General features: G+C 33.3%; 3 protein-coding genes across 4 annotated transcripts; 2 read left to right on the top strand and 1 right to left on the bottom strand.

Moving 5' to 3' along the window:
• Positions 1-1,455: 1,455 nt before the first annotated feature.
• Positions 1,456-6,980, top strand: LOC133295049 (common plant regulatory factor 1-like). 2 transcript variants are annotated; one of them, XM_061493825.1, is made up of 13 exons: positions 1,456-1,612; positions 2,746-2,850; positions 2,938-2,991; positions 3,757-3,852; positions 3,974-4,054; positions 4,485-4,526; positions 4,627-4,787; positions 4,929-4,977; positions 5,096-5,144; positions 5,526-5,761; positions 5,898-5,975; positions 6,205-6,330; positions 6,414-6,980. In XM_061493825.1, exons 2-13 carry the CDS (start codon positions 2,788-2,790, stop codon positions 6,648-6,650), a joined length of 1,272 nt encoding a protein of 423 aa, XP_061349809.1. In that variant the 5' UTR covers positions 1,456-1,612; positions 2,746-2,787; the 3' UTR covers positions 6,651-6,980. The 2 variants fall into 2 exon arrangements, with proteins under 2 accessions (XP_061349809.1, XP_061349810.1); XM_061493826.1 differs by lacking the exon at positions 1,456-1,612 and adding an exon at positions 1,735-1,752.
• A 1,806-nt stretch (positions 6,981-8,786) lies between these two features.
• LOC133295113 (4-hydroxy-tetrahydrodipicolinate reductase 2, chloroplastic-like) lies at positions 8,787-13,129 on the bottom strand. The gene is made up of 8 exons (XM_061493910.1): positions 12,818-13,129; positions 11,585-11,822; positions 11,031-11,164; positions 10,850-10,924; positions 10,180-10,281; positions 9,641-9,750; positions 9,437-9,524; positions 8,787-9,115 (listed from the first exon to the last, which is right to left on the bottom strand). Exons 1-8 carry the CDS (start codon positions 13,034-13,036, stop codon positions 9,047-9,049), a joined length of 1,035 nt encoding a protein of 344 aa, XP_061349894.1. The 5' UTR covers positions 13,037-13,129; the 3' UTR covers positions 8,787-9,046.
• Positions 13,130-16,768: 3,639 nt separating this feature from the next.
• On the top strand, positions 16,769-19,395 carry LOC133295047 (large ribosomal subunit protein uL18). The gene is made up of 9 exons (XM_061493823.1): positions 16,769-16,894; positions 17,225-17,294; positions 17,392-17,483; positions 17,676-17,802; positions 17,913-17,992; positions 18,078-18,194; positions 18,277-18,411; positions 18,514-18,683; positions 19,077-19,395. The coding sequence occupies exons 1-9, from the start codon at positions 16,892-16,894 to the stop codon at positions 19,189-19,191; spliced, it is 909 nt and encodes a 302-aa protein (XP_061349807.1). The 5' UTR covers positions 16,769-16,891; the 3' UTR covers positions 19,192-19,395.
• Positions 19,396-19,760: the final 365 nt, after the last annotated feature.

The following is a 19,760-nucleotide window of genomic DNA, read 5'->3' as shown; positions in this document are numbered from 1 at the left end:
TTCAGTGAATTTTTTTTTTTTGGAATTTTTTTTTTTCAGTGAAATTAAGTGAACACAAGGAATCATATGAAAATATCTTAAATCGTAATTATTTAAAAACACAAAAGATAATATGATTTTAATATAACGAATCAAAATAGAAAATAAAACCCTCAGAACCAGGCCTGCAAACAAAATTTTAAGTAATCTCGAGAGTAAGAAATATTTTTATATCATTAAATATATATATAGAGGATAAGGAACATTTTACATCGGTGTAAGACTAATAAATCTTATGTCATTTCTCAATCGTTGATTTTTATGCATCCGACGATTATAATTTAAGAAGTTATACAAATTAATTAATATTATTTAATCATTAATAAAATTAAAAATACTAATCATTAATTTTCGCCCATTAACGATTGAGATATGTATATAAAAAGAATTGATCCATTATATATTTCACGGTAAATATTATATAGGAAATAATTGTCTCATGTTGCATGAGATAATTATCTCATGCAATAGAGACAAAAATAGTTAGATTCATTATTTTATTTTTTTAAAAGTAGTGGAACCTACAATCTTATCTCTGTTGCATGAGATAATTTGCATGAGATAATTATCTCATGCAACGTAAGATTAATAAATTTCATATATTATATTAAGAATGTAGTTAAAACAAATTTCTTAATCCTTGAAGAACATAAAGAATTTCTCAACATAGCGCGTCAGAAGACTAAAAGCCAAATCACTACCCGTGGATTCCAAAGGAACTATAAAATTTAGTTTATTTCGATTTTCATAGAAAGCAAACAATGTTAAACACACACGTTTTTATGATACGATTATATCTTAATTTACTTTATATTCTTCACAGTTCACACTTATAATTTAGGTGTAAAAAACGTAAAAATATAAGGGCAGTGTAATTAATACTTTTTTAGAAAAACATGGGTACGTTACTTCTTTTAATATTTATTTATGGTATTTAATAATTCCCAAATAAGTAATCAAACAAATAATTTTAAATCTGAAAGATCATGGAAGCCCACTAACAAATTTTTAGTGTATCACATCACATGTATCTAATGGAAAAAAATTCATTACTTTTGAAAATTACTTTTCCCCTCATATTGAATTTTTTTTTCTTTTTAATAAAAAATATACCCAATTGAATTTATCTCATACATTTAAGATTTGTTCATAAGCTCACATGTGACATGACGAGTGGGCTAGTGGGTTGTACCTCGTAAAACAATTACCACGTGTACGGTCCCGATGACGTTGGAATAAATAAATAGCCAGCGCAACAACCACCATAATCGTATATCCGGTGTACGCATACGCCAGCTCCTACATACGACACGTGTATGGTGACGTGGAAATTGCCTTCGCTGTCTCTCTCTTTCTCTCTCCTCCTCGTTCTTTTTCACCACCCCTTTCTTTAGCTGTCTCTCTCTCTCAAAGCAAAGCTCTTTCCCTCGTTTTTTTAGAGAGAGAAAGTAGAGAGAAGTTGCGTAATTGCTTTACGAAACCTTAATTTGAGGATAGTTCGAAGCTACGAGGATTGGTTATCGTTGTTCCTTTTTTTTATTCGTGACGACTAGAGTTTGGGTATATTTTTCAGGTACGTGGAATTTCGGTGCTTTGTAGTTTGGAATTTGGAGTTAACCGCAGAAAGATTTGATTTTGAATTTATGGAACTTTGCAGTTTTATGATTAAGGGAAAACCGTGGAAGAAATTATCTGGTTCAGTTTGAATTTTTGGTTTGTGGAAACACCGAAAACCGAAGCTTAGCGTAAATTTGTGTTATGTTTTTTTTTTTAGCATAATCTTTGCATATAGCTAACCAAACAAGGGGATCTCGTGTTTTATGTGCTAACATCTTCAAACTTGTATGCTATCTGTGTTTTGATTCCACTTTTTTTATGTTTATTTGGTAATTTTTTTAAAATTTAGTTTTCCTATATCTAATATAGCTATCTTCAAACTTGTATGCTATCAGGATTAGAAACTGTAAATTATAACTATGGAGGTTCAGGTAGCAAATTCAGAAGTTTCATTAGTCAATGACTCACCATGAGAAAAATGGAAAAAAAAAGTGTTTTTGATTTGAAGGGCTTTTCTGTCATTTAGTTTCCGGATTGTCCTGTTTGGTTTGGTTTGATTATGTTATACTCAATTTGTGTCCATCGCTTTCTATGCTACTTGTGGGGTAGTAAATAGACATAATTGACCCTCTACCATTCTGTCGTTGACTGTAATATTAAGTCTTTGATTTCGGTTTGTTTGTGGTCCTTGGCTAGAAAACTGTAATAGTTGTATGATGCTATCTTTATAGTAGTTTACAAAGTCATAGTGTCAAACAGAAGAAGTTATTTTGTAATATATGTTGTCTGTTCCTGTGTAGTCATTAACTGAGTAAAACCGAATTTCTCCTAGCTATTATACTATTGCTAGAAGCCTACAACCTCTCTCACACCTTCAATGTAATTATTTTGTAATATATGTTGTCGTTTTCTTTATGAAACAATAATTAGAAATGTTGGAATTGTTCTTCCTTTATTTTTTTTCCTTTGTTTTTCTTGCCTTTATAACCTGTTTACAGTTTTTGAGTATAAGATTATGCTGTGCCGGTATAACGAGTAGGTTCTGAAGTGCATGAACCTTGGTTTATGAATTTTGACTTCTCTTCCTGGACTTGTCTTCCTTGCATCGTTTTCTCGCTGTAATAACTTACATTGCACCTTTTAATGCAGTTGAGTAATTTCTCAGGAAGTATTCCACTCAGTGCTTACCTCATGGGAAATAGTGAGGAAGGGAAATCCATTAAGAATGAAAAGCCTTCTTCACCTGTTATAACTGTAAGAAGCTGAGAAAGTGTATGTATGTGTGTGGAAACATTTTATAAAGGCTATGCCTAAATATTGTTCTTGTTACCATATTGACAGGATCAGACCAACCTGCCAAATGTTCATGTCTATCCTGATTGGGCCGCCATGCAGGTTACCTATTTTTTTCCTTCATTTCCTTTGTACCTTATAATTGAAGTTTTCATTGTAATTAAGTGTTTATCTAAATTCACTTTCAAGTAAAAAAACTGTACTCAAACTTTAGTTTTATTTTTATCCCAAAAAAAAAAAAAGACTGTAGTAGTTTAAGCTGCTACTTCTCTTAGTCAGTCACCATTAATGACTAGGTTAAATCTATCCGTTACAAATCACCAACTTTATTGGATTTCTACTAGCTACTTTACTCTTTTTTAAGACTTTTATAAGCTAAGTCTTGATATTTACAAATCAGAGAAACATTATCCTCATCATCTCCGTTTATTTCATGCTTCGAAGTCAGTAACCTGGTTTTACCTACTCCTGGGAAGACATTAGCTACCTTTTATTTGAAAAATATTGTCTACGTATTTTCATTTTTACCTATTCTTGAACAAATGATCTGATGAAAGCTGTTTATTTTGTTCCATTTTGCAAATTGTCAACCATTTTCACTGTAGAATAGAAGTATTAGGTATAGTATTATTCCAGGTTGCGTTGTATTATCTTTTATTTTGTGAGTTGCTATATAATATCAATATTTATTAACTGATTAATATCATGTTGTAATTCTGCATCACGTTGCTAATGGTTTTCATGATTGGTTGGGTTATGAATATCTATGATGGAATTTACATTGGCCCTAAATGCTTTTTCTTTTGAAAATAATTGCCCACTAAAAACTGCTTTTGGTGACTTAAAAAGTGTCTACTATATCTTCAGGCATATTATGGGTCAAGAGTCAACATTCCACCATACTACAACTCAGCTCTGGCTTCGGGTCATGCTCCTCACCCATACATGTGGGGGCCACCACAGGTAATAGCCCAATGAATCATTTATTTTCTTTTACGAATACCATTGTGTGTGTTTTTTTGTTGTTGCATGTTTTGCCTAGATGGCAGGGATGAATAATTTGCTAAATTATCATTTCTTCCAGCCTATGATGCCACCTTATGGGCCGCCTTATGCAGCATTTTATTCACATGGAGGGGTTTATACTCACCCTGCAGTTGCTATTGTAAGTCTACATTCTTCCAATTTGATTTTGTGGTCCTCGACCCACAACAGATAGAGGAGTTTTTCAATAAGAATTTGGTTGAGGGATAGGACAAATTGAATCCATTTATCAAATATTTCATCAATTTCTACCATACTATCTATTATTGTAGTGTATAAGGGTTTTCTCAGTAGAAATAACGGTTTAACATTGAACAATCTACCTGAAATAATCAAAAAGCAACTCTTATTCTTCCAATTTCATTTTTGATATTTCATATTTTTTTTCTTTCACAATCATAATATCATATAAAAAAAATAATCATATTACACACACACACACACGGGTGTATCTCAGCGGTTATTAACCTTTCTTTAATCTCCTTAATGTAACGTACCTTTGTGATTGAAAATTTTCCCATGTACTCATGAATTATATTGGTAAAATTTAGGGGCCACATTCACATGGTCAAGGAGTTCCATCTTCACCTGCTGTAAGTTTTGATTATCTCTGAGATCACTTCCTAGGTCCTACTCTTCTGATTCCCTGTATGCTATCTATTGTGATGGGTTTGACTTGTTGAAACGATGCAGGCTGGGACTCCTTCAAGCATAGAGACACCAACCAAATTATCTGGAAATACTGATCAGGGTTTAGTGAAGAAATTGAAAGGGATTGACGGGCTTGCTATGTCAATAGGCAATTGCAATGCTGAGAGTGCTGAGCGTGGAGCTGAAAACAGGCTGTCACAGAGGTTTGTTGATCTGTTTTCTTTCTGTGTGATTATTATCTGAATAAACTCTACTTCCTCTCCCTCCATGTAGAAGATTGGTCCATGAATTGCTTAATCTATTTGGTTCATGTGGATAACTGTATAATTTTATGATATAAGCAGTGTGGATACTGAAGGTTCCAGCGATGGAAGTGATGGCAATACTGCAAGGGTAAGAACTTTCTTGCTATTAACTTTTTTCTTGACCATGTGCACAAATTGGCTATTTTATTTGTAATGGTCTGACAATTGAATCATTAAACTATGTTATTTGCCAATTTTATGCTTAGGCTAATCAAACAAGAAGAAAAAGAAGAAGTGAGAGAACCCCAACCACTGGTATGACTCTGTTATTCACTGCCACCTCTTGATGAACAATAGAGTTGTCCTGGATCACAATTATACTTCTAGTGTCATAACTGTACACATGGTGATATTATCCTATTGTGTATGCACAGTTAGGTGAAATTACCTACGTTATTAACTTTCTAATTAGTTTGACAAATGTGATACTAAGATGGGCTTTTACCTGGTTTTCAGACTTTATAATATCATGTTTTTGGTGTCCTATTTATGCAATTATTAATAAAATGTCATACTTACGTGCAGAATGTAATATTTATCCACAAGTATCTTAACTCTTTAAGGTATTAATTTTAGGAGCTAGGTTGTTAATATAATATGTGTTGATGGTTATAAATTTCCCAACTTTACACGCAGATGGAGAAGGGAAAACTGAGATACAAGATAGTCTGGTTTTGAAAGAGACTACAACTTCCAAAAAGATGATGCCAGTTACCCTAGCCAGTGTTGCTGGAAAAGTAGTTGAATCTGTAGTTTCTTCAGGAATGACCACGTCACTGGAGCTGAGGAACCCTTTGACTGTTCATTCTAAGACAAGTTCCTCAAGTGGCACACAACCTAGTGGAGTTTTGCCTTCTGAAGTTTGGTTACAGGTATGGTCGGATTATAGTTCATCCTAATGGTTCAGATCATATGCAGTACCATAGAGATGCTTGGGAATCATATTTTAATAATGCTGCAGTATCCTCATCACTAAGTAATTCATGTGGGTATTTTTGAATTCCTTAGACTGAGCGTGAACAGAAACGTGAGAGGAGGAAACAATCAAACCGCGAATCTGCTAGAAGGTCCAGGCTGAGGAAGCAGGTATAAATTATTGCGATTTTGTTTCATAGACTTGTAAACCTTCTGTTGTTTCTTTAGTTGTCTGATAAAAGGCATAAACTGATTAGTGTCTTTACTATCACCAGCTTTTCCATTTATTGCATGTACTTTAGTGCTGAAAAAAAATACAAAATAAAAATAAAGAAAAATGAAAAAATTATTCTGGTAAAGAGAAAAGCTCATGAGTAATGCTCATATTTCCTCTGTTCAGGCTGAGACTGAAGAATTGGCACGAAAAGTTGATTCCTTGGCTGCTGAATATACGTCGCTGAAATCAGAAATAAATCAATTAACTGAAAGTTCTGAGAAGCTGAGGATGGAAAATGCTACATTAAGGGTACTATTACCATCCTATTCCTCTATACTTTTGCATTTCGTATGTATTCTGTGATACTGAGTACTTAATTGATTTTGACTCAGGAAAAACTGGAAAATACTCAACTGGGACAAATGGAAGAGATAATCTTGAACAGTATTGACAGCAAGAGGGCTACACCTGTAAGTACAGAAAACTTGCTATCAAGAGTTAATAATTCCAGTTCTAATGATAGAACCGCAGAGGATAATGATTTCTGTGAGAAAAAACCAAATTCTGGTGCAAAGCTGCATCAACTATTGGATACAAATCCTAGAGCTGATGCTGTGGCAGCTGGTTGAAACCAGTGATTGCACTGGCTGATTGTGTAGTTTTGGCATATTACAAGCCCAAAATTACTGCTAAGTGCTAACAGTTTTCAGAGGGATGGATCAGCTGAATTTTAGGTCTAAATCCATCAAGACCAGAACTAATTCTCTGCTTTTCAGTTTGTTTAGACATAAAATGTATCTTCTATTAGATTTGAGAGAAATGTTTGAAAACTTTAAGGTTTGTAAAATTGAAGAGGATTAGATATTTAGTTTATACATTAGAGGGTTGTCGAACCATTTATATAATTGGTTATGTATTAATGATTGCTGTGAACCTTCTAATGATATCTGAGTAAAGTTATTCTGACTTTTTGTTAGTTTGGTTTGTATACTTGTGCAAGCATGCTTACCTTTCAATGTGCCTTTTATCACTGCACTTTTAGGTGATGATTTCCTATTACATTTTATTACGTTCGTTGAATGATTGGGAAAAGCCTTCGGGGAACGTTCTAAGTTTCTAATATCATCATGTTTGGTGGCCTTCTTATTTGGAAGGGCCTTTTCAATTCCATTTAACGTTTTCTTGTTCATTTCCTTTTAATTAATCTTTTTTTGGATAGTGTTAATAAAAATCACTTAAGAGATTTATATTGACAAAAAGGATAACTTTTTTTTTTTTTTAAATAGTATTAAAATTGTATCATAATATTAAGATACTTTTGTTACTACACACAAATAAAATTAGGAAAAATGTTTCTGCAGTTACTGCAGATAAGTTATCTGCATTTATTTTCAAAACGATGTCATTTTGGTAGTGAAATCTTAAAAAATTATAAATATAAAAACTATTATAACTCTGAAATAAATTAAAATTATAAAAACACTATGATTTTCGACCAAAACGACATCGTATTGGGCTTACTGCAGATAACTTATCTGCATTAACGGGAAACTCAATAAAATTTAACTTACAATAAGAGTAACAAAATCTTGCATTATTGCTTTTATTTTTTCTCAACAATGATAGTGTTTGAGAATCCAAAATCCCATTTTACTCATGAATTTTGGGTTGAAACGTAGAGCATAACGTGTGTAGTACAATTGATGCAAGATCAAAGTTTGGGTCTAACCTCCTAAATGTCGAGGCAGCGTTTTCTTGCTTTTGCGGTGAGTTAAATTCTACTTACGTATAACAAAAAAAAATCTACTTAGGGAAAAAAATATAAATGGTTATCTACTTACGTATTAACTGTAAAAAATATCCTCTAGTTCGATGTTATATTACAATTATAATAATACTTAAATAAGAAAAGTCATGTCCTTTTTTTGTAATTATACATAGGAAAAAACATCTATCCTTTTAAAGGATATAAGTTTATATCCTTTTTTATTCTAACCGTTGATTTCCGTCCATCAACGGTTATAATTTATTGGGCCAAAATTAATGGGCCAAATTTATTAATTAATTAATTAATAATTTTAATCTAATAAATTATAACCGTTGATGGACGAAAATCAACGGTTATGATCTAAAAAGATATAAGTTTATATCCTTTAAAAGGATAAATGTTATTCCCTTATACATTTAAAAGTAATGTTCATTAACACTATAAAAAAAGAGAAAAGTGTATGTCATTTTAAATGACAGAAAATTATGTCATTTTAAGAGAGATACAGACACAAAATTTGAATTTTAAATTAAAAAAACCACCCATTTTCTCTCTCCCAAGATCTCTGTTTTTCTGTGTCTATCTCTCTCTTAAAATGACATAACTTATGTCATTTAAAATGACAAATACCAAACTCATAAAAAAATATTTATGATGTTAAATTACTTTCCAAATAAACAATTAATCCAAATCCACTTTTAACCAAAATCAATCTTGTAAACTATTCCAAACTAACACTAAGATTTGTTTTGATTTTCCTGATTGAATGTTCTCTTTTTTCTTTTCTTTTTTTGAAAAAGTTTAGGTAGAGGGAAAGCTATGTCATTCAAATGCGTTGGGGGCATGCCAAATGTATCAATGAAGGCTTTTGAACTCAAGGGGGAACCAAAAAAAAAAAGACCAACCTTCTGGGTTTCAATTTCATCGTAATAACACTAAATTATCACAAAATGATCATAAAGATAAAAGTTGAAGAAAAATTATTATAAAAAGGGCGATTTTAAGGTGACGTGGTTAATTAAGGTTATGAGAAACTAAACAAAAATCTTGAAACTGATCCAAAAAAAAAAACTGAGTGTTTACATAGTTCTGGACGATACACAGATACATAGTACACTCAATAAGCTTTCCTCAACTTAGACAGAGATGAACAATGAACAAAAGATGAAAATTGCTTGGTTCTCAAAAACCAGAATATCAAATCTCGTTAAGCAAGTTCTCCAGTTGACATCTTGCATCCAGATTGCAAGGAAAATTTCATCGCATATTGCCCTGTCGCAAGACATCAATCATATTGTATATTCTCTTGTGATCCTTTGTTTCAATCTGCATACATAAAATAAAATCACAATCAAAGATTGTATACAGTTAATTGTTAAAATGGTATATTTCATTATAAACAACAGCATAGTATAGTAGAATTCCATATATTGAAAATATTATAATTATCAGAAACTTATAAAGCTTTCCTATCAAAGTAATAGTGTTGTGGTATGATATATTTTGTTTGGGTTAAGACTTGTCGTATGTTCTTAGTAATGCATTACTTGTTGAGACTAATTTTTTTTAAAATGAAGACCATTAATAATCAGAGACTAATATGCATAATCTGATGACAAGAAGTAAATTAAATGGAAGTATAAGCACCTGCTTAGCAAGAAAAATTACAGCATCAACAGTGCCCTCTGCATATATTGATCTACCACAAACATTATGTTGAAACTCAAATGAAACTCTGCAACAATTTTTGAATGCAACAGAACATAAGAAAGATAAATAGTTAGTGACAAGGAGAAATATGTCACAACAGATAAAAGAAAATCAGAATGAAATGAAAATGTTAATTATTACGTGTCATCTGGTGATGTCAAATGATACATATGAAACGCATGACCCAATAAATGCTCCTCTGGGACTCCCACCATTTCAAGTTGTTCCTTGGGATCCCTGATCAATTGTATCTAATGAAATTCATTGGAAGAAAGGAAAGAAAAAAATCCAGTAAGAATTCATAGATCTTTTAATACAAATACCACAATAGTGCTATCTGTATGAAAACCAGAATGGCAACTTGGTGGTAATTTTTCTTTCAGTGCAGATTGTGATCCAACGTGAAGTTATGCATGTTACCTTAATATCAACAACACTTAAGAATCAATAGGACAACCTAACGATTAAAATTCACTGATAACTGGCTTGTGATTAGAAACCAGGAAAACCTCAATGTGAACTACAACTGATACTAAGATATAAGTTTGTCGTTTATAAAAAAAAAGAAAAAAGATATAAGTTTGTCTAAATTCAGACCAAAAACACACCCACACAAGGTTCAGCAATCGAGAGAATACGGCTCTATACCACAATGAATCATGCAATGTGAACTAACACACCTGATCCATGTTGAAAGACACCCCAAGTTTGTTGAAGCAAGAAATTACAGCCTTCGCAGTCCCAGATGCATCAGCTTTGCTGGCTTGATGAGACTCCAATACCTACGATCTTGGAAGAATGCATCAGAAGCCTAATTAAAAGAAGAGAAACACTCAAATTAAGAGTTTATGAAACATAAGGTATGGTATACTACTCGGTGTTCAGATATAAATCTTTCGTACTTTTGGCTTAGCAATAAGTACGATAGTAAATTCAGCGTAACTGCAACTTCCCCTTTTTCCAATTACAAGCAGCAGGATAGTATTCCCCAGAACTAGCATTACCAGTACCATTAAAGTAATAAGAAATTTAAGCAATTGATTTACTTGCACTGCTATCCGTTCAAGTTTCAAACAACTGAAAACTGTTGACATTTTTTCATACAATCTATCTATTTGAGTAAAATACTCTTGGTGATTTAAGTCAGTTATAGTTTCAGTAGGAAGAGGATAGAAAGTATTGATCATGGGGGAAAAGGATGGTGCAGTTTACAGCTCCGCTCACCCCACCAAAAAAATACTTTTGTTACTTTCACATTAGACTAAACAGAGGCAATTCAAGAGGTGTACTAGGGTAACTAAGTTCCTAAAAAAAAACCTCCCCAATATGTCAATGTGGCAAAAGAGTTACCTGTAAGGAATACCCAGAGAAGGCTCCAGGAAATTGCTCTGCCATAATTTCCATGGCCGCAAGAAAAGCAACAACCTAATGGGAAAAAGTACAGCAACATAAAGATGAGAAATTGCAGGAGTGTAATAGACATCAAAAAAATTGAAAATTGATCAAGGTTCTCTGGAATTAACTTATATACCTGCTTTCCCATTTGCGGGGATATTACAGCATAAATCTTTGAGTCTTCAACAGTCTTATACAATAGGTCCCTATCTCCACCGGTGGTTCCCATCACGAAGGGCACCCCGACCTTACAGTATAACTCTGCATTGCCTGCATATGATAATGAATTCATAAATAACACCAATGCTACTAGAGTCTTCCTAAACTACTCCTAATCCTAGAACATAAAATCCAAAGTCCAAATGAAAGTCAGGACACAGATCTGGTCAATGAGAAGGCCAAGTACAACCCACATATTCTATGCTGTCAAATACAGTATCCTCAATTCCTATGTTTAAAATGTAGAGTTGTGTACCAAAAAAAAGTAAACTTTTTGATTTTAAGATAAATCACGACTAAGGCATGAAAGATATATGACTATGTAACGTGTTTCATGCAAACATACTTTTTGCCTTTCCTTTGCCACATGTGAGATTTCATAATATACATTATATATAAGATGGAAAAGGAATTAAAGATTAAGTTTTGGCTTCTCTCCAATCATGAGAAAATATGGTTTAAAATAAATACCATTGACTGCAGTTGGAACTGTGTAGTCCACGACAATCAAATTCGGATATTTATCAAGGACAGTTAGAAGAACACTCTCCCTGTCAGAAGGACCATCCACAAGAAACTCCTTTCCACAGACCTGAAAAGTCTTTCCAGACTCCTCTTCACACCCAAATGATACGGGAACAACATGCAATCCAGCAGCTTCTGCTGCATTAATGACAGCCTTTCCCATTTTTCCAGTACATGCATTAACCTGAATAGAACAACTCAATAAAGTTTAAGGCATATAAGCATATTGCACTGTGTTTTACAGCTAGTGTTTTAAATAAAGACAGTGAAACAAGTACAACATGAATAATCAGAAATATTAATAGTAATGACTCAAATTTTATAAAAGTGTGACTGTTGAGTATAATCAAACCACAAGGTATGGCTTTGTTGGCAAACTGAGTTCCATATGACCGGACTTTACCTACAGTCTAGGAGCCATTTAAAACACCCTGGGACTAAAGCCAAGCCAACGCCCAAACAAGAATTAGTTCCACAACAATAGGATCGCAAACCGCTCTTGGTCTTAAAACACAAAACGAGAGAGAGAGAGGATATTCATGCTCAAATGAAAAAGCTTTGAACTCGGGGTTGAAATGTTCAAGCTGGCACCAGAAGAAAAGATTATAAAGTGGAGAAAAACTGAAAGGAAGAATGACGCAAGTAGAAGTAATCGGTAATTATGTGTTAAAACAGATAAAAGTACAGCATGTTACAAAAGATAGAAGTGAATAAACAGAGAATATTTATATGGTGAATCTAGTTTAGAATCAAATAAGATTAAAACAACCCCTAATTTTTGGGATTAACCTTCTACTTTTTATTGTAATTCATAAAATTATCAACCATGGCTTATAAGCTGTGCTCTTACTACAAAATCGAACCTAAAACATTAAGTCCTATCATTGACTTACTGACCAACTGTTACTAAAAATGGAAGAGATTGACACAATAACATGATACAGTAACTAGGGAAACTAGATCACATCTTGGGAATTATAAGCATGAGTCCAACTTAACCTCATTTAAGATGCAAAAAAGTTTCTCCCTCACAAGTTGGACATAAGAACAGAGTTCATGAAGCAATGCAAAATGAAATACCAGTAATTTAACAAGATGGGTTACCAAAAAATAAACTTGGGCATTCAAACATGGAGCCAAAAGCTAGAAAAAAGAAAAATTTCGTTTATGGCTAATCACCATTATTGGAAGGCCAGTGTTTTGAGGCGAAGGTGCTGACTTTTCAAGAAAAGTCTGAACCGGTGTGGCTGTCATTGACACTATGGGGAAGAAACGCGATCTCCTCTCATGCGAAATGGGGACACTGCTCCTTGCACTAGCGCCATTGGAGAAGAAGGCGAGGTGATTGTGCTTTCTGTGGAGCACATTGGTTGGTATTTCCAGCAGGGACGTTGCCATCAGAGACTGAGCTCAATTTGGGGTTTAGGGTTTTGTTTCGGTTAGGGTTACAGAGTTTTAGGGTTTTTGGCGCTGCTTTTCCTCCACCATTGTTGACGGAAAGGATTGATGACTGAACTTTTGGGCCTGCAATCTCGGGCTGGGCCCAACTCCTGAAATTTCATTCTTCTGGCTTGTACAGTGGGCTCAGCCCATTGTCCGTCGTAGATACTAGACTAGCCCAAATGAATTTTGTACACTCTAATCAAAACGGGAGTGGATCATCTCATGTGGAAAAGTGGTCATGTGGTCATGTTTTTTATCACAACCACTCATTCAAAAGTTATATACTTTTCTCTTTCTTATCTCATCATGAATGAATGGTTGTGATCAAAAAACATTACCACATGACCACTTTTTCACATTAGAGGATCCACTCTCAATCGAAACTATCACTAATCTTGAAAGGTCATTAGAAACAAAATCAAATGTCTCTTGTGTTATTCATATTGTATGAGACAAATTTATCTCCTTTATACACATAAATGTATGTGAGATTCATATTTTCTGTTTCTCTCTGTTTTCTTTTCACTGGTCTCATATACTTTTATACTAGTCTATGACCCGTGCCTTCGCACGGGATAGTGGTAAAGTAAAAATTATAAAATAGAACTAAATAAACAATAAAATTACATGTGCATTACATATTATAATGAAATAGCAAATTCTGTAAATTAATGTATAATAGTTTAGCAAATAAGACAAATTAACTTATTTCAACCTTTGGAAAGTTTCTTTGAACACAATGTTTGTTATAGTATTGGCAACTCTATCATGGTCGTCGAGTATGAGAAGCTTTGATCGCTTCTTGCTTTTGATCCTGGAAAGAGCAACATACAATTGACTATAAGTAAAAATTGGTCTAGGAAAATAAATTCTTACATGAGATAAAGTCTTATATTGACTCTTGTTTATTGTCATGGCAAAGCAAACTACCAACGAAAATTGCTCACGTTCAAATTTTGCTGGGAAGGTGTAATTAGAAGGACTAAAATTCATTCTTGGAATTAACACGGTCTCGCTTAAGCTATTGCCTAAAAGAATTTATCCTTCAACATGTTCACCAAGGGTATATACAATTGTTTTTTGGAGCGCAACTTGGAACGAAAATTTTCTGCTATTGCTGACTCATTTAGTTTTTGTTTCTCATTTAGTTTGCATTTCTCAATTAATTTCCGTCTTAAATATAGTTTTCTTTTTCATTTAGTTTCCATTAAGGGTATATATTATTATTTTATTTATTTATTTATTGTTACTGTTATTAACTGGTTAAGTGTGAAAAGAAATCTGGTTCATTAGGTCTAAAATAGATGTGTGACATATTTTTAGTCATTAGATGACTAATAATGCGTTGAAGAAATAAAAGAGGACGTTACATTAGGATACGTTTCAACATCCTTGAATTCTATGAATGAAGAACCATTGTTAGGAAGGTTGACATCGACACTGGGCGTCACAATAATTCTTAGATTAAAAGTAAACATGTACTCTTGTTGAGTTGACTTAAATTTTTCAAAATTAAGGTCAACACAAAAATTGTGTATAACATGCATTACATCTTCCGCCAGTTGATCTCTTATCCTCGGGGAACCCTGTACAGTCCCCTAAATCTTACCACCTTGTTATTACAAAAATGAGGACTCATAATGTTTAATAGTTGTAGATTTAAAAAAAAAAAAAACTAACATGCATGATAGAAATGCGTAACAAAATTCACACGTTCGTCTATTAAAATCATCCATTCATTGTCTCCCATCTCGGGTTAATAAAAGTTTGGTTGCCTCCAGAGTCTGATAACCCTAACTTTGATACTCCATTGCTCTTTAGATGGTGTCAGATCACAGATGAAATCAAATCTTGCAACCATTTCAACAGATATCGAAACACAAAATATGGCCAACGAACATATTGATGTATCCTATTTGACGAGTTAGGTGAGTCAGTTAGTTTGGCTTATGATATGGGTGTGACGCATTATATGTTTTTGTTTTTCATTTAATTTTCGATTGCATATTATTTATGTTTCTCATTTAGTTTACGTTGCTCATTTAACCTTTGTTTGAAATGTAGTTTCAGTTTTCATTTAGTTTGCGTTTTTTCATTTAGTTCTCACTTAGGGTATATACTATTATTTTTTTAAGTCCAACTTGGGACGAAAAACTTCTGCTATTGCTGACACATATAGTTTCTGTTTCTCAATGGCTTTTCGTTTGAAATATAGTTTTCATTTTAATTTAGTTTACGATTTTCATTTAGTTCCCATTGAGGATATATACAATTATTTTTTTGAGCCCAACTTGGGATCAAAATTTTTGCTATTGCCGACTTATTTAGTTTTCGTATCTAATTTAATTTCTGTTTCTCAATTAATTTACGTTTTTTCATGTAGTTTCCGTCTCATTTAGTTTGCGTTTTTCTATTAAATCCTCGAAAGGGTATATATTATTATTTTTTTGAGCCCAACTTGAGACAAAAAACTTCTGCTATTATATTACTAACTCATTCAGTTTTCGTTTCTCAAATATTTTTCGTTTGAGATATTACTTTTGTTTTTTTAGTTTATGTTTTCATTTAGTTCCCATTTAGTTTTATACTACTATTTTTTATTAATTTATTATTATTATTTTTATCCAATTATGTGAAAAGGAATCTGGTTCATGGGGCATAAAATAGAAAAAGAATCTGGTTCATGGGGTCTAAAGCAAGCACATGACATTTTTGTCCTCTAATGACTTATGTCTTCTAGTTATATATAGATAGATAGGTAGATAGAAATTGAAAGCTTATGCTATTTTTGACTTATTTAATTTTCATTTCTAATTTAGTTTATGTTTCTCAATTAATTTTCGTTTTTGATGTATCTTCCAATTTTGTTTTTATATTAAAAATCCATTAAGGGTATATACTATTATTTTTTTGAGCCCAACTTGGGACGGAAAACTTCTGTTATTGCTAACTCATTTAGTGTTTATTTCTCAATTATTTTTTTGTTTGAAATATTACTTTTGTTTTTATTTATTTTACAATTTTCATTTAGTTTCCAATAAGGGTATATATTATTATTATTTTATTAATTTACTGTTATTACTGTTATTAACCGGTTAAGTATGAAAATGAATCTGGTTCAAGGAGTCTAAAATAGACACATGTCATTTTTGTCCTCATTATTATTGTTATTAAGCGGTTAAGTGAGAAAAGAAATCTGCTTTATGGAATTTAAATGATATTTTTATACTCTAATAACTTCTATAGATATTTATCCTCATTATTATTTTGTTCATTGGGCACGATAAAAGGAAGGGTAAAAAAGTCACAAAAATTACGTTTAATTTTTCCAACAAACCGATACTTGGAATACCATCCTTTTGTTGTATTTTTAGATGGAATTTTAGTTAATCATTTGTACTACAGTCAAAACCCTGGGTAAATTGGATTTTTGGTAAAAAAATTTTGCATTTCTTGTACCAAATATGGATATATTAGAATCCCAACAACACTTTTTCAGAATTTTAAAAAAATCACACCTACCAAATAGCCTCTGTTTGTTTATAAGAGATAACTGTCATAAACGTGAGAAACATAAAAAAAAAAAAAAAAACCTCACTGCTAACATAGTTCTGGACGATACGCTGTGATAAATATTGTCAAACCTATAGCCCACTAGCCCAACACATCTCAAATAAACCTAAAACCCAAACTCTAATACCGTTTCGACCCTACCCGACCCATCCAAATCAACACCTCAATAAGAACCCTAATTTGCTCAAACTCGTTTTCATCACCTTCGAGGAAGAGGTCGAGCTTCGGCACAGAGCAATGGTAAGGATCTGTAATCTGTCGCTGTTCTATTCTTCTATCCTCTCCATATAATGTTTCGTCATTTCGTTTCTGGCAGAACTTTAATTTTGTTCTCTTGTTTGAGAAAAACTTGCATTCTTCAGATCTGTGTTTTATGAGATATTTTCGAGTCTGTAGGGTTTATAGAGTATATTCAGTTGTTTGTGTGTGTGTGTGTGTTAGTTTTGGACTACTGATGCACTCTGGATATTAATTCAACTAGGTTCGTGTGTGTTTGTAGCTATCCATATAAGCTTGAGAGATTAGCAATAACAACATTTTTTTTCCATTTTTTCTTTATGTTTAATACAGGCATTTATCAAGGCTCAGAAATCAAGGGCTTACTTCAAGAGATATCAAGTGAAATTTAAGAGAAGAAGAGGTATTATAGTTGTTTATCTCCTTTCATTTTGTGTTTCTTTATTATGCGCGCTTTATCTCTGCTTTGTTGATGACTTTGTTTACCTAAAAATTTGCAGAGGGAAAGACTGATTACCGAGCGAGGATTAGGTTAATCAATCAAGATAAGAACAAGTACAACACCCCAAAGTACCGCTTTGTTGTTCGTTTTGTATCCTACTGTTAGTCTGTAGTTTTATGTTTGTCTTACTGGCATTCAAAATTCTGGCCACATTACTATCAATTTTAGTTATTAATAGTCAATGCTGGTTAAGCATAGCATTTAAATATTATCATTTGAAAATTGAAGTTATATTATATGTTGATGTTTATCTGTGAGTACAAACCTTAACCTCATAATTAGACCAACAAGGATATCGTTGCACAAATAATATCTGCTAGCATTGCCGGTGATATTGTTCTTGCTGCTGCATATGCTCATGAACTGCCCCACTTTGGTCTTGAAATTGGCCTTACGAACTATGCTGCCGGTACTTTATGAGAAAATCCCTTATCCTCCTTTCATTTTCTTTCAACATTTTCGTGTGTCGATCCTTTCATCCTTTCTGTCTTGTTATTGAATATTTTAAAATCTGACCAGCTTATTGCACCGGACTCCTCTTGGCTCGTCGAGTCCTTAAAAAGCTTGAAATGGATGAGGAATATGAGGGGAATGTCGAGGTAACTATGAATTTGCTATACTCTAATCTCTCCGTATCTTTTTCTCATTCTGTGTAAGTTAATTGGTTGTATCCTTTTTTATTAGGCTACTGGAGAGGATTTCTCTGTGGAACCTGCTGATACTAGGAGGCCATTCCGCGCTCTCCTTGATGTTGGTCTTATTAGGACCACAACTGGCAACCGTGTCTTTGGTGCCCTGAAGGTACTCAATATTATACTGCAATTCTAATGTGAATGATTTTGCTTTAAGGATGCTCAAATTGAATAATTGCGATGCTTTTCAGGGAGCTCTTGATGGGGGTTTGGATATTCCTCACAGCGACAAAAGGTTTGCTGGTTTTGATAAGGAGAAGAAAGAACTTGACGCTGAGATTCACCGCAAATACATCTTTGGCGGACATGTTGCTGCCTATATGAAGGCATGTGCAAAGATTTTATTTGATGCACTTCTGTTGGAATTTTCAGTGCAATATTATGAGTTTGCAGACATTTGTTTAACCACCTCTTTATATTTTCTACAGACCTTGATGGAAGATGAACCGGAGAAATACCAGAGGCACTTTCCGGAATACATCAAGCGAGGAATTGAGGCTGATGGACTTGAGGAGTTGTACAAGAAGGTTCATGCTGCCATTCGTGCAGATCCTGCAGAAAAGAAATCTGAGAAGCAGCCACCAAAGGAACACAAGAGGTAAGTTATTATATTTCAGCTATCCTTAAGAAATTTGTTTTGATTTGTTTGCTTGGCATGAGCAAATATGGTTTGAAGATTTTAAGTGGAGGGGAAAGGAAAGGAAGGGAAAGTAAGCAAGGGAATGGAGGGGGATCCCCCACAGGAAAAAGCTCAAATTTCAGGTTGAAGAACTTTGATGCCTTGGGAGGGGGAATCCTATCCCCATTTAAAATCTTCTAAACAAGGGATAGGGTTGTTTTTTCACTCCTTTCCTCTACCTTCCCATTCCTTACCTCATTCAAACATAGATTTAAATGACTGACCGAGTGGAGAATATTTGGTTTGCTAACTTTACAATATTACTTACGGATTGTAGATTCCTGAGAGTTTTCCTTTGTATCTTTTCTCCAGGTACAACCTGAAGAAGCTTACATATGAGGAGAGGAAAGCTAAGTTGATCGCCCGCTTGCAAGCTCTCAACTCTGCAGCTGAAGCTCCTGAAGATGATGATGAGGATGACGACTGAGAGTATATTGTGTATGCATCACAAGTGATGCATATGTAGAACATATCCCTACTTGCATTTAGAGAATCATTTTCTTGAAAAATTTTGTTGCTTTTACTAATTTATTTTCTAGATAAAAAAATTGGATACTTCTTGTTTTGGCGTTTTTTTGTGTCAAATTTGACTAAACCTGGATGGATGTGTTCTAAAAAATTTTCTGTTTCACACATTATTTTTTATTTGTGTCTTACCTTTTAGTACTGCTTGTGGTCTTGTGGGTGATGTGGACGGTAACATGCATTTCTTTATCTTCTTATTCTTGGATGTAGGCTTGGAAAATAAGCTGTGTATCAATTTTGTAATAAAGTCAACGTATTCTAAAGGCATTCTAACCTCGAGTCAGTCAATGCTAGGTAGATACGTCGGTTATTTAAAGAGTCACATTCTGGCCTTCACTTTTAAATATTAATGCTCTCTTTTAAAATTTGTTATTAATTTATTATTATTATTTTTACTAACAGATCAAGTGTGAAAAGAATTCTGATTCACGGGGTCTAAAGGAGACACGTGATATTCTTGTCCTCTAATGG

The sequence above is a fragment of the Gastrolobium bilobum genome, unplaced genomic scaffold (assembly GCF_033153095.1).
Source record: "Gastrolobium bilobum isolate Gb01-03AN ecotype WA unplaced genomic scaffold, APGP_CSIRO_Gbil_v1 utg913, whole genome shotgun sequence".
Taxonomy (NCBI): domain Eukaryota; kingdom Viridiplantae; phylum Streptophyta; class Magnoliopsida; order Fabales; family Fabaceae; genus Gastrolobium; species Gastrolobium bilobum.
This window is presented reverse-complemented; position numbering and strand designations above follow the sequence as displayed.